General features: G+C 37.6%; 1 protein-coding gene and 2 long non-coding RNA genes across 3 annotated transcripts; all 3 read left to right on the top strand.

The window, feature by feature from the left end:
• Window positions 1-14: 14 nt before the first annotated feature.
• Window positions 15-937, top strand: LOC136797419 (uncharacterized). The gene is made up of 3 exons (XR_010845249.1): window positions 15-110; window positions 407-533; window positions 887-937. It is a non-coding gene; the product is annotated as an uncharacterized lncRNA (long non-coding RNA).
• Window positions 938-7015: 6078 nt separating this feature from the next.
• On the top strand, window positions 7016-7466 carry LOC136797418 (uncharacterized). Its single transcript, XR_010845248.1, has 2 exons — window positions 7016-7210; window positions 7409-7466. It is a non-coding gene; the product is annotated as an uncharacterized lncRNA (long non-coding RNA).
• A 248-nt stretch (window positions 7467-7714) lies between these two features.
• On the top strand, window positions 7715-15060 carry LOC136797430 (uncharacterized). The gene is made up of 2 exons (XM_067054007.1): window positions 7715-14769; window positions 14969-15060. The coding sequence occupies exon 1, from the start codon at window positions 8206-8208 to the stop codon at window positions 14200-14202; it is 5997 nt and encodes a 1998-aa protein (XP_066910108.1). The 5' UTR covers window positions 7715-8205; the 3' UTR covers window positions 14203-14769; window positions 14969-15060.
• The last annotated feature ends 645 nt before the right edge of the window (window positions 15061-15705 follow it).

Genomic DNA, 15705 nt, shown 5'->3' with positions numbered 1-15705 from the left:
GGTGGAAGCGAGAAGGAAACTATATCGTTTTTTTTGACGGGGAGGATGAATTTGAGAACAGAATGGAGGGACCCGAGTTATTAGATTTCAAGACAACTAACCTTGAGAAGGTAAACCCTTTTAAAAATCAACTTGAAGAAAATTAAAAAACAAAAAATGTTTTATTGACATCAATTCTATAGGATTTTTGTTTTGCGTGTATCTCATTACAATAAGATACCTCTCACCACACTAAAACCCCTTTTTTGTTTTTTAGCCAATTACTCAATTTTTAAGCAGACCCGAAACATTGATTAATTTGAATACAATATGAGTAGTAAGCTTGTTTTTCAAAGGATGTAGAGTTTGGCTTTTTTGGAAGGATATTGAAAAATCAAACAGAATTTTTACCCCATTTTTTTCTAAGGTCCAACAAATCCTTACTAGCCAATGGAAAACCGTTCCAGAAGATATTTTGGAAGAGTTGGTTTGCGAACCTGAAATGAATGATGACACAGATGACAATAATGATCATAATGAGAATGAGAAAAAAGGTGATTGTCCAAATATTGCTTTCAATAATTTTCATATATGCTATCAAAGTAATCTAAAATTTTAAATCAGACCTTTCCAAATCAGATAACCATTCATCTAAGAAGAAAAATTACACAGTATAGACCTTTTCATAAATTACGCCACGAACATAACTTGCCTCGTTTTGACTTTATTGCCATGGTAACTAATTTTAAGCGGAGTTCATTAAAACTACTCTCCATTCATGAAGAAAGCATTTAATGTCTCAAGGGACAAAATCACTATGGTCATTGTTTGAAAACGAGGCAAGTGATGTTGGTGACGTAATTTATGAAAAGGTCTATTATGTTAAGTTATGAAATATCTCTTTTAGATTCAGAGGAAAATGACAAACTTCCAGAGACAATGGAAACCAACCACTCCGTGGATGTCCAGGAAAAGCCTATGGGTAGGAAAAATTTAAAAGCAATGCAATGCAATGCCCATCATTTTTTTGTTTTTAAGGGCTCTGACCATAACAAAATGTACAAAATTTCTAGGGTGAGGGAGACTATGCGTATCCCTCAATCTTATATTATTTGGAAAATCTTACTGCCCCATAAACCCGTGAGTAATATCGTGCTTTGAAGTAAAATATTTTTCAATTATTACTTTATAGAGTTGAATATGATGGAGGCGACAGAAGAAAATTTCGTCAATGAAAATATGGCATCGACCAGTAAAAGAGGTTGGTCCTAGCTTTGGCTTTTCTAAACAAATTATTTATTTCATGAGCTATTAACATTAGTTTCCCCACCGAACACAAATAGTTAAATCATTATTTTTAACTCATTTCAGAAGAAAGACTCCCTGATACCGACCTGTCATACCAATTGAAAACGAAAGTTGGTAAAAGTTTATATCATGTCTTTGGTATGACTAATGAAGTGAAAAGTTTTGATTCCCATCATCTCAAATTCCGTGATTATAAGTACGAATCAGATCGTGCGAAGTGCAATAATTTGATCACAAAATTTACGTCAGAATTGAAGAATATTTACCGTGATTCTGCAAAACAAGTTAAGGAATGGGAAGACGCTTACTTAAAGAAACATTTGACGGACCCGCTTTTTAAATACATGGATTCTGATATGAAAAAGATTTACATGAAAATGATAAATTCTAAATCACTTATGAAACACTTCAACATCTCATAACACATTTTATTATTTATAAAAAAATTCAATTGTAATTTATTCTAATTTTATTCTAATTTATTCATTCATGCATTTCCTATTTATTTAGTGAGTATGTAAATTTTCTACTGTTCCATGTATATTCAAAAACTAGACCACCAGGACTGTAAAGGAAGTGATAAGTTTGACATTTTATAATGCCAATATACAGCTTTCTAATTTATCGTGCTTCTCAGACACATTTTATTATTTATATGGTCTATTGATTTCAAATATTTTCAATTCTAATTTATTCATCATTTTACTTTCTTAGAGACAATCTTAAATTCTAATAATTTTCTAATTTTTCAAATATATATTCAATAATTAGCTGTAATTAGTGATTAATTATAGTTCCTTATCTATCTATCGCAGTTCGTTTTTATTTTCTTAGAAATCATAAATTCAAATATTTTTCTAATTTTTCAAATATATATATAATTCAATAATTAGTGAGTAATTATATTTATTAGTTTTTATTTTCGTGAAATTAAAGTAGCATGATAAAGTTCCTTATCTATCTATCTATCAAAGTTAGTTTTTATATAGATAGTGCTTATATATAGTGGATAAAGTGTTAAATTTGTATTTCTATTTTTACTCCTTACCACCAGATATAAAATCTGAGAGCATGAAGAGAACAATAGAATTTTTTTCTAGCTGACCGTTTATCCAAGAAATAGGTTTTTTATCTTAGTGTATAGATTTGATGATTTTTTACCTGATTCTAATATATTCATATTTTAATAATTTTACTTAAATGATAATATGTATATTATATTTATGTACTGCCCAACAATAAAATCAAGTCTAGTCTAATTAAAATACTTTTGATTTTGATTCAATTGGCCTTAGCCTGCACTGAGGGATAACAAAAGGTTCTTGTTGGCAGTATTTTGTATACGCCTTCCATTCCCAAAATTAAGAAGGTATACGAAAAGTGCCGACAACCTTAACTTATCTCTCAGTGCAGGCCAAGATTTATTAATTTTTGAAAATATTTTCAACTGTCAAATACTTTAAAATGTCAACTGTCAAAAGAGAGTCCCTCATTTTGCTCTAAATAACCTGATTTTTGTCTAACTTTACCTTTTTCTGTCGTTCGGACCCCCCCCCTTGGTTTCAGTAAGTTTAAATTTAAAATAATGAACTAGAAAGTGTTGACATTCAAAATCTATACTGTAGAGTTTGGATGTTCTGCCTTGAATTCTAATGAGCAATTTGAAAAACTGCGCACATGAATAAAAAAACAGAAGATTTGTGATTAAAGAATTTCGGAAATGCAATATATAAAATGGCGTCATTTAAGCAATAGATGTACACTTTTGCTAAACCCCCTCTCCCCCTTCATTGCGTACATACTATTATGGATGGCACCTGAGAAACATGCTGGGGACCATTGAATTTCAGAAATAATACTATAATGGGCTTATATCATGGGATTTCCATTATAAGCCCATGCTATAAAAATGAGCCTGATTAACAGCTTTCTACACCAGAGAAACATGCTGGGGACCACTTAATTTCAGAAATAATACTATAATGGGCTTATATCATGGGATTTCCATTATAAGCCCATGCTATAATAATGAGCCTGATTAATAGCTTTCTACACCAGAAAAACATGCTGGGGACCACTGAATTTCAGAAATAATACTATAATGGGCTTATATCATGGGATTTCCATTATAAGCCCATGCTATAATAATGAGCCTGATTAATAACTTTCTACACCAGAAAAACATGCTGGGGACCACTTAATTTCAGAAATAATACTATAATGGGCTTATATCATGGGATTTCCATTATAAGCCCATGCTATAATAATGAGCCTGATTAATAGCTTTCTACACCAGAGAAACCGCTGAATTTCAGACAAAGTATAGGCAGAAATCACAAATTTTAATTTTGCATAAATTTCACTTTCTTGGTTTGTATATAACTTTGAACGAAAATTTGTTTTCATCCTATAAGTAATTTATACTAACCTGCTAGAAAAGACATTTTCCTAATCACAATGCTGTGTTGAATATTAAAAATAACTCCAGCGTAAATCACGACAACTCCCCATTTCAATGGACGCAATGCGAAGGAAACAACAACAATAAAAAATTATAATCTGTGCTGGAGTTGGAATGGAGTTTTTAATTATTCAAGCATGACATCCTGATTAGGAAAAGGTCTCTAGCATGTAAAGAAGTTATGCTGAGACTTCTCTAGCTTAAACCTAGCCTGGATGTCCAGACCGTAAACTTTTTTACTGTCTAGTTTTTTATAGTCTTGTCTCTGGTTTACGGTCTAGTCCAACTAAGAATTTTGAGTCTGAATACCCAGGATAGTTTAAACCAAGGACCAGAAATATCCTTTTGGTTTGAAGGCTAAGTTATGAACCCCAAATGATGGTACTGAATTTCTGTCATTTTTCCCCATTAGAATACCAAAAAACTGTTGGAAATGTAGCTGTAAGTAGGGTTAGATCTTATCTATATTCTGCAATGGTGTAAGCCTTATCGTATCCATCAGTCAAACCAAATAAAAACATTTTTACACTCCTAAATGCTACTGACACCACTGTTATTATTATTATTTCATTTTAACCAGGCCAAATTGTAGCTTGCACCAACTATGCTGTTGAGTTATCACTGATGTGGGCCGGCATTCAGCATGGCTACCTCCAATTTTTAGAAGACCGTCTTGCATCTACATGGCTGAATCACGGTATTCTCATTGCCAAACTCTTTGAAACAACGTTGAGATACGTTACTTTCTCATTCATCATCTTCCCAGGAGAATGTTGATGAGATTTCAATAGCAGCCATTAGGGCTCGAACCTGTACCATGATTCACCCTTGTATTGCAAGGCGCACACCTACCTAACCAACCGAGCTAACAATGCTAATACCTAATACACTGATACCCCAATGCCCATAAAGTTTTGAATAACAAGTTACCGTGAGATTGGGTAACTTGCATCAGTGGAGGCTAACATGCATAGCACTCAAATGAAAGACAAAGTTAAATCAAAACAAAAATGGTAGGGTAGAGAGCTGCGAGAGAGCTGCGTAGTTGTATTTTAATGGCCAGCCAGGTCTTTCATTTGAGGGCTATGCATGTTAGCCTCCACTGATGCAAGTTACCCAATCTCACGGTAGTTGTAGATCAAGAGTAAAAGTTTTATTTCAACGGGCACATGTCTGCCGTCGTAGCCTTGCATATCATGCAAGAGTAATTACCCAGTGTATCGTATAATGGGCTATTCCAAAAATACAAAAATTATACAGGGGTATTGACGAACCTTTTTCACCAACCCCCTTGGAAATTTTGAATAACTAATTATCCACTGGAAATCTGGGGTTGAACCCTCTGGAAGATGCTCATTCCTTTTAAATCATCATGCTAGGTTGGTTAATATTCTTTTATTTAAAAACCATATTATACTCTCTCGTCCATGCCCATGAAGAAGATATCAAGCTTAGAAAAATGTAATGGAATCTGCATGGCCATCCATTTAATGGATTAGAAATTGAAAAATACTGTCAAACTGTCAGACTACTTTTAATCATATCATGGACCATGGTCATGGAGAAGAAACGCAGTAATACTCCATCGATTTCTAGGATTGAAAATAATCCCCTTAATGGTTAAACATAAATAAATCTACCAATATCTATAGTTCCTGAACACCAAATCTCCAGATCGCCATTTTGCTCCATCCTGTCGCTGCTTTGTTGTTTTTCTGTCTTTCGGCTTCACGGCAGATTTTCATGATCAAAAAGAATAAAGAACCAATCAAATCGTTTACCGCAGTCTGACGTCATAACCCGCGGGCAAAAGATCTAATGAAACGCGTTTCTTTATTTACTTTTTTGGACATTTCCCCGAGAGAGCTATGAAAACCCAACCGTGGATTCTGTCACATTGGAAAAGATTCGTCTTTGTAGTCAAAGTAACTGCTCATTTGAAATCACAATAGAAGACGAAAACAAAAAGTTGTAAGCGAAAGCAACAAGTCAATAAGTTGAAAACCGTCATTCAGGGAACAATTGATTTTTCTATTAATGGTGCTCAGGTATCCCTATCGTGTGACAACGAAGTTTTAAAGTCTTTTTTCGCTGAAAATTACGTCAATGATCCCGAAAGTTTAGAAGATGAGATTTTACTGCTAAATAACTTCAATATAAAGTACAATGCAAAGGAAATGATTTTGCTTCAAATTTCCAGGCAAAGCAAGAAAAATCCTGAACAAATGGAATTACTTGAAAATTCTTAACCAAAGCAGTGGAGTGAGTGATTGAACTTGAAAACTTTTGAGATTTTCTTTTATAGTATCGCCTCAAAAACATTTAATTTTTCATTTAGTAGTAATTTCTTTTGTTTCTTGTTCGTATAGAAACTTGATTTCCAGTTCTTATACCTTATCTACTCAAGAAAGTGAACTTGTATTTTTGCAGTAGCAATAAAACTGACTTTTCATTTTGTCTTTTGTTTAGTAGGAACATTTTTTTATTGATTAGAAAATAAATTGATTTTGTTTTTATTTTTAATAGTAACAGCATTTTATTGAAAAAAAGAAAAAGTCACTTTTGTTTATTATTTTTTATAGTAGTTGCATTATTTTTATTGGAAAGAAAAAACTATCTTATGATATTTTAACTAGTTAAATTTAACTTGATTTACTCATCAACCTTTGAAGTCTATCTTTGATTACTCCTCTTTGGAATTCGGAACATTTTTTCCTGCATCCATGTAGCAATTTTGCTCCAAAATATAACGTTGGTCTGTACACTACCATTTGACGTTCTGAATATCATTGATTGTTTGTATTCATTTTTAACAATGTTTATATTAACTAGGTCAGCGTGTTTCAAACACACTGTTGGCGATCGCTTATTTCCGACAAAATCATCGGAGAAAGAACCTTCTGTAGTGTTCACTAAGAAAAGAATTTTCACTTTGTCCATTTTTTCGTTTAGTCGTAGTGTTAAGGCATAAACCTTAGTTTTAATCCATTTTTGGTCAATCAAACACTCTCACCTTTTTCAGTGTGCAGCCATTTTGTTTGTTTTTGTTTGGTCTGCATTTTATTTCACTTTTCCCACCATTTTGGTTATTCTGCATTTTTCTGTGTTTGATAAGCATTTGGTCAGTATTTTATTCATTAATTTTATGTCAATTTGATATGCATTTCCTTTTGTTATAATTTATTTCAATTTTTCTCATAATTTATTTTGGTCTGTAAATTAGACTTTTTGATCTGCCTATAAATGCCACATCATCACTCTGACCTCACTTCAACAGAGACTTCAAGGAGTGAAGACCTCCTCTGACATGATGTCAACTCAAATCAAATGAAATCAATCAATAGTCTCTTTAGTTACTCACATATACAAGCACATTCAATTTTCATTTCACACAGTTGGTGTTAGTCTTGACACACCCTGTGTTCTGCTGCCTGCTTACAGCATTCTACCTCAGGCCAGCTGGTGAGTTTTTGTTTCTTTTCTCTGTCTCTATTTGTGGCACCTAAGTTAAGTTTAAGTTAGATTTTCTTTTACATTATATTAGTACTTCAATCATTCATTTATACATTTGCTGTTTTCTACTTCTACTTTTGTTCTCATAGACTTACATCATTTTATTTTCATTCATTAGACTTAGTATCTTTCAATTTTTATTTTCAGTTTGAACACTACATTACTACACATCAATAAATTAATGCACTGAACAGTGTTACAAACACGGCGTTATTGTTTATTCAATCTCATCCTGACGCTACATTCAAACAGGACCGTTCAATCAACATCACTGCTGTTTGTGGGCGCGGTCAATGAACACGAGGAAGAAAGATCGTATTGACTATCGCATCCTTGCATCAACCGGAGAAAAGGTTATCGCTCATCCGTCATCCGACACTTCAACTCGTCCGTCGTCCGACACTTCAATTTATCCGTCGTCCGACACTTTAATTCGTCCGTTGTCCAACACTTCAATTCATCCGTCGTCCGACACTTTAATTCGTCCGTTGTCCGACACCTCAACTCATCCGTCGTCCGACACTTCAATTCATCCGTCGTCCGACACTTCAATTTGTCCGTCGTCCGACACCTCAATTCGTCCGTCGTCCGACACCTCAATTTGTCCGTCGTCCGACACCTCAATTCGTCCGTCGTCCGACACCTCAATTCGTCCGTCGTCCGACACCTCAATTCGTCCGTCGTCCGACACTTCAATTCGTCCGTCGTCCGACACTTCAATTCATCCGTCGTCCGACACCTCAATTCGTCCGTCGTCCGACACCTCAACTCGTCCGTCGTCCGACACTTCAATTCATCAGTCGTCCGACACTTCAATTCATCCGTCGTCCGACACTTCAATCCGTCCGTCGTCCGACACCTCAATTCGTCCGTCGTCCGACACCTCAATTCGTCCGTCGTCCGACACTTCAATTCGTCCGTCGTCCGACACTTCAATTCGCTCAATGGCAGAGACAGAAATCAAAATCATTTTGTTCTCAGCCTCAGGTCTTGAGGATCAGATACTTGACATCATCCAAGACTATGCACCAGATGACATCAAAGAGTCGCCAGAACTCATCAAATCGTGTGCTACCAAAATTGAGACACTTCGTAACCAGTTCAGAGAGAAACATAGAGAACTTCGTTTTCATCTTCAAGATCAAGATGGTGTTTATGAGCAAAGTTATAGTAAACCATTGACATTAATTACATCAAAAGTCAGTGAATATGTGAAATGTCTCACAAAATATAACATCGCCATTTCTGCTACATCTCAAGCCACACAAGAGCACAAGTCAGAGTTTGCCATAGACGATCTCACTCAGTCAATGAAGCACTTGAAGACCACCATCACGTTCATTGCTGGAAAGTGCACCAATGAAGACCTCAAGCAACGTAAGAAAGATCTATCGTCCGTCAGCACAGAATTCAACAGTTTATCTCTAAAGATGAAGGAACTCCTCGATCTCAACATCAAACCAGACAAGTTTGCCAGCCTGAAGAAGGATTACAACATGTTATTAGAGCTTCGATTGTCATACCAGAGCAGTCTTCAAGAGGAAATCAAAACCAGAGAACTTGATAAACTTGATAACTTTAAAAAGAGTCAGCTCAATATCAAATTGCCTACGTTCACAGGCTATGACTCGCACATTGACATTTACACCTTCAACTCGGAGTTCAATAAACTGTTCTCAGACATTCCAAAATCGTACCAGTCTGACTTACTGAAAAACAATCATCTCGGAAAACATGCCCTGGAGCTTGTCAAGAACGTAACCGACATCCAAGATATCTGGACAAGACTCAAAGACGCGTTTGGTGATAGACGTCTGCTCCTTTCCAACAAGCTGTCCAAACTCAATTCCATTGACTTGAAGCACAAGGACTCCATCAAAATCACTGAATCGTTAAGCAAGGTCATCAACGTCATGCGGGACTTAATGCATCTAGCATCCGACCACAACATCGAGAACGAGTTATACTATGGTGACGCCCTAACCCACCTGTCGAACAAACTTGGTCAAAGTCGAATGATGAGATGGCTGACATTGACCTGCGAAAGTCCAAGAGAGGGAAAATACAAATGGAAACAGATGATTGAATTTCTGGAGAAAGAAATCAAGGTACAGCAACAAGTCACTGTCATCCAGTCGAATACCAAGACATCCAACTCAACCAATGACAAGGAGAAAGACAAGAGGAAGTCTGGTTCGTCAACTTACTATGGCTCGTCAGATGGAAAACCCCAACACCAACAACACCAAGAGCCAATATGCTTCATCTGTGGCGCAACCAATCATATCAAATCCAATGGTCCGAGAGGTACAAAGTTAATTCAGTATTTCTCATGCAAGAAGTTTGTCGACATGACAACCAGCCAACGTTTCAAGTTCCTCCAAGACAATGGACTCTGTTATCAATGCCTTTATCCCGGAGCACAAATGGATAGAGGCAAACACGCCGAAGGAAAATGTCAACGAGACTTTATCTGCAAGAATCCGGCTCACAACTCCGAAATCACGAAGAAACATGTACTGGTATGTGACGATCACAAGTTTGACCAGACCAACAAAGACGTGCTCGAACACTATAAGAGCCGATGCATCAGAAGACTCCCAGTCCCTACGTATTCCAAGGATATAAAGATCTTCCACACTTCATTCAAATCAAGCCATTCAACTCCAACAGACGACTCCAACAGTGCTATCTTCATGCTGCAGTCCATCCAAATCAACAAACGAACGTACACCATCTTTTACGACTCTGGCTGCAGCGATTTTATCAGTCGCTTCGAGGCAGTCAGGCATCTTGGATCCAACGCAATCAAGCAATTCTCTGGGGACATCTCAATGGGTGGTGTTGGTGGATCAGTCAATATCACATCTCACGGAGTATACACCATCTCCATTCCTCTCAGCCACGGAGTTAATGCCATGATGACTGGACCTTGCATGGATCGCATAACCGAGACTTTTCCAAGCTACCCACTCCAAGGAAGGGTCTACGAGGACATCAAGACTCAATACTTGAAAGAAGGTAATAAACTTCAATTTCTTCCTTCCGTTCCTAAATCCATTGGAGGAGACGTCGATTTTATGGTGGGCATCAGATATCAGCGATACTTCCCAGAACCCATCTTCCAACTTCCATCTGGACTGACGATATACCGATCTCAATTCATCAACGCAGACGGTTCCACTGGTGTCATCGGAGGACCTCATGAGGTCTTCAACAATGTTGGCTCAAGTCACCTCTCCACACACTTCATCTCCAATCAATTGGCTCTCTTTCGAAATGGCTATCAAGTCAACCCAGATGTGCGCATGCTCGGATATTCTGCAACCATCGGTGACGTCACTAGCAACAACACACTTGACGAAGACGATGATGTTGATGTTCAGAAGCTCATCACATTCAATGAAGCGGAACGTGCTGGCAGCGAATGGTCATTTCGCTGTGTTAATTGTAGAGGATGTGAGACGTGTCGCAACCAACCAAACGAAATCATGAGCATCAAGGAGGAAACAGAGCAGCAGATCATAAATGATTCCGTCACAGTCGATGTACAAAATCACCAATCAATTGCCACCCTCCCACTGATGGCTGACCCAACACACCGTTTGCAACCAAATCGACATATCGCACTGAAGGTCTACAACCAACAAGTTCATCGCCTCGCAAAGAACACCAAAGATAGAGAAGACATCCTCCATTCGGAACAAAAACTTCAGAAGCTTGGATATGTAGATTACGTCAAAAATCTATCAACAGAATCTCAACAAATCCTCAAAGAATCACCTTACCAGAATTTCATACCATGGCGTGCCGTTTGGAAGGAGAGTTCGGTGTCAACGCCATGCAGAGTGGTATTCGACGCCTCAATGCCCACCGACACAGGATTCTCTCTGAATGACATCTTGGCAAAAGGACGCAACAGTATGAATCGATTGGTTGATATATTTGTGCGGTGGAGGTGCCACTCTGTGGTATTCCACACTGATGTACAAAAAATGTATAACTCCATCAAATTGGACCAATGTCACTGGGGACTCCAACGATATCTCTGGCAAGACTCACTGGACCCTTCACAGCCCCCAGAAGAGAAGGTCATAAAAACACTCATTTATGGAATCAAGTCAAGCGGCAACCAAGCGGAGAGAGGATTGCGAGAGACAGCCCGAATCCTCAAGGACCGATATCCTACCGTCCACAAGATTGTTTCCGAAGATGTGTACGTGGACGATTGTTTGTCAGGTTCATCAGGCATGACAGAAGTCCAATCAATAGCAGACGATCTAGAAGTTGCTGTCAATCACGGTGGCTTCGGCCTCAAAGGCTTCACATTTTCATCAAGACCTCCTCAAGAGTCTCTATCTGCTGATGGTCAATCGGTTGGAGTGGCTGGACTCAAGTGGTTTCCACTCAAAGATCAAATCTCTCTCGATGTGCAAGAACTCAACTTCGCCAAAAAATCACGAGGTCGCAAACCAACACTTGTATCTACGGTACCTGAGAACCTAACTCGACGACAATGCGTGGCCAAGGTAGCTGAACTCTACGACATCACTGGTTTAATCACACCGATTGTTGCCACCATGAAACTAGATCTTCACGACCTTGTCACTCGGAAATTGGATTGGGATGATGCTCTTCCCGATAACATCCGGACCATTTGGCTTGACCATTTCGATATGATGAATGAAATCAAACAAATCAAGTATCAAAGAGCCGTTGTACCAGAAGATGCTGCAAGTTTGGACATTCAGACGCTTGACTTTGGGGATGCAAGCAAAAGCCTCATTTGTGTCGCTATATATGTTCGATTCAAGAAGAAGGATGGATCATTCTCCTGTCAATTCATCTTTGGTAGATCCAAACTCATTTCAGATGAATACACTCAACCACGTGCAGAGCTATATGCAGCGATGATCAATGCACACTCTGGTCATACAATCAAACAAGCCCTGAAGGATAAACACAAGTCGAGCATCAAATTTACAGATTCTCAGATCAGTCTCTATTGGATTTGTAACCTTCACCTGAATTTAAAGCAATGGACAAGAAACAGAGTATCTGAAGTCCACAGATTTACAGACACATCCCAATGGAAATATGTCAGATCAGAGGACATGATTGCAGACTTGGGCACTAGAAGATGCACAGCCATCCAAGATGTCGACCAACATTCAAAGTGGATCAACGGATATGAATGGATGAGAAGCAACCCTTCGGACTTCCCAGCCAAGACTACTACTGACATCTCACTGACAGCGCAAGAGAAACAACATCTTAAGAAAGAGTCAAGAGAAGAAGTACACAAGGAAGGTATCGAATGCTACATATCCTCAACCAAGTCGATGATTCCAGAAGCCGTTTCAAATCACTACAAATACTCAAATTATTTGATCGACCCCAATTGGAGAAATTTCAACCATGTAATCAGAGTGATGGCTTACGTACTTAAATTCATCAATAGCTTCAAAAAATTTCACAAACCAAATCCCTCAGCTTCTACCAAGGAAAGACACCTACTCCTAAATGATGCGGATATTGAACGAGCCAAATCCTACTACTTCAAAAAGGCAACCTCTGAAGTCAAACAATTCACCAACAAAACGAAGTACAACAAAATATCTGAAGAAAAGGATGGAATCCTTTTTTATACTGGAAGAATCCTCCCAACCGATCAGATCACCGCTATTGGAAAAGCTACCGCCATCATGAAGGACCTAACTGCGTTAACCTTCTGTGTGCCAATTATCGACAAAAATTCACCTTTGGCATATTCAATTGTACAAGAAGTTCACTGGAATCATCCTACAGCAATCCATTCTGGCATCGAAACCACTTGGCGCTATGTGCTTCAAACCTGCTACATACTTGAAGGAAGATCACTCGTAAAACAAGTTCGCTCCTCTTGTCCTCGATGTCGTTATCTATTAAAAAGGAAATTCCAAGTCATAATGGGACCACTCTCAGAAGACAACCTAAAGATTGCCCCTGCCTTCTTTGTCGCCCAGACTGATCTTGCTGGACCATTTCAGTCCTATTCAGAACATCACAAGCGCACCACTGTGAAGATCTGGCTACTCGTTTTCTGCTGCGCTACAACCACAGCTGTCAAAATCAAAGTCATGGACAGCTACAACACAACGTCATTTCTTCAAGCATTTACACGACTAGCCTGTGAGGTTGGTTACCCGAAAAAGCTTCTCGTTGATGAAGGAAGTCAGCTCGTAAAGGGTTGTGAAACAATGCAACTCAACTTCGTCGACCTACAACAACACCTTCATTCAAAAATGAATATCGATTTTGAGACATGTCCTGTTGGTGGACATAATGTCAACGGACGTGTAGAAAGAAAGATTCAGGAGATCAAGAAGTCGATCGATAAAACTGCCGGAAATCAACGTTTGTCCATTCTTCATTGGGAGACACTGGCATCAACAATCTCGAACTCAATCAACAATCTGCCATTGGCCGTTGGCAACTTCAAGGAGTTCGAGATGTCAGATCTGATCACCCCGAACCGCCTACTCCTCGGCCGCAACAACGACCGCTCACCGTCAGAGCCCTTAACAGTCACAAATGACACCGACAAGATTCTACGAACCAACAAAAAGATCTTTGACTCGTGGTTTGAATGTTGGCTCACTTCACACGTACCAGCATTAATGGATCAGCCAAAGTGGTTCAAAAACGACAATGACATCAAGCCAGGAGACATCGTTCTTTTCACCAAGCAGGAGTCGAGCCTATCCGCAAACTATCAATTTGGAATCGTTAAGAGCATCAATAAAGGACGTGATGGAAAGATTCGGGATGTTATTGTGCAGTATCAAAATTCAACCGAGAAAGTCAAACGTGAGACCCATCGATCAGTTCGCTCGTTGGTTTTGATACGTGGTGTGGATGAAATAGATTTGATGAAACAATTGGATAACTCAAAAAATTAAAATTTTCTAATATATCAAAAAAAAAAAAAAAAAAAAATCTTATTTTTCATTCTGTTGGGGGAGTGTTAAGGCATAAACCTTAGTTTTAATCCATTTTTGGTCAATCAAACACTCTCACCTTTTTCAGTGTGCAGCCATTTTGTTTGTTTTTGTTTGGTCTGCATTTTATTTCACTTTTCCCACCATTTTGGTTATTCTGCATTTTTCTGTGTTTGATAAGCATTTGGTCAGTATTTTATTCATTAATTTTATGTCAATTTGATATGCATTTCCTTTTGTTATAATTTATTTCAATTTTTCTCATAATTTATTTTGGTCTGTAAATTAGACTTTTTGATCTGCCTATAAATGCCACATCATCACTCAGACCTCACTTCAACAGAGACTTCAAGGAGTGAAGACCTCCTCTGACATGATGTCAACTCAAATCAAATGAAATCAATCAATAGTCTCTTTAGTTACTCACATATACAAGCACATTCAATTTTCATTTCACACAGTTGGTGTTAGTCTTGACACACCCTGTGTTCTGCTGCCTGCTTACAGCATTCTACCTCAGGCCAGCTGGTGAGTTTTTTGTTTCTTTTCTCTGTCTCTATTTGTGGCACCTAAGTTAAGTTTAAGTTAGATTTTCTTTTACATTATATTAGTACTTCAATCATTCATTTATACATTTGCTGTTTTCTACTTCTACTTTTGTTCTCATAGACTTACATCATTTTATTTTCATTCATTAGACTTAGTATCTTTCAATTTTTATTTTCAGTTTGAACACTACATTACTACACATCAATAAATTAATGCACTGAACAGTGTTACAAACACGGCGTTATTGTTTATTCAATCTCATCCTGACGCTACAGTAGAAGGGTAAGGTTGATGGCCAATTACTTTACACCCTGCGATGCGGATCTATCTCTGATAAAACAGGGCAAGAATAGAGCACGTAGGCGAAATTCTAAAGTCGAGTAAAATGGTCGAGTGAAACTTGCCTCTTTAAAAAGCTACTTTATCGTTGTTTGGTTTAAAGGTCATGCAATTTGAATTTGAGACACTACTAATTTTACTATCAAAATCGTTGTTGTAAAAAAACAAAATGTTTATGCATGCGTTTTAAAACAGCTGTGAAATTATTGTCTCGCTTAAAGTAAATCAATTTGACAGCTCTAAGCATAATGAACATGGATAAATGAGACGAACATTGAAATGATAGGGGAATGACGTCATAAACAATACAAAAGTGATGAATACAATAAACTACTTAAGACTGTTATACATTTTATTTGATCTGCAACTTTTGCCATTATTAGTCAGTACATAACACATGATCAAATCAAAAGTAAAGCGTAGACCCTAGAGAAAAAAGTTACACCTTGAGGAAGGGGATGGGATATAACCTGAAAAAAAATTTAAAATCTCTCCTATTCAGACAAAATGTAAGGGAACTAATGAGTTTATAAAGGTAAGCGAGTCAAACATTTACTTTCGATTCAAAAACGAGAT

The sequence above is a fragment of the Clytia hemisphaerica genome, unplaced genomic scaffold (genome assembly GCF_902728285.1).
Source record: "Clytia hemisphaerica strain Z4C2 unplaced genomic scaffold, Clytia hemisphaerica genome assembly, whole genome shotgun sequence".
Lineage (NCBI taxonomy): Eukaryota > Metazoa > Cnidaria > Hydrozoa > Leptothecata > Clytiidae > Clytia > Clytia hemisphaerica.
This window is presented reverse-complemented; position numbering and strand designations above follow the sequence as displayed.

Bases quoted from the DNA above. Each gene is read 5' to 3' on its own strand.
- LOC136797430 (XM_067054007.1), top strand. From the start codon at position 8,206: ATGGCAGAGACAGAAATCAAAATCATTTTGTTCTCAGCCTCAGGTCTT.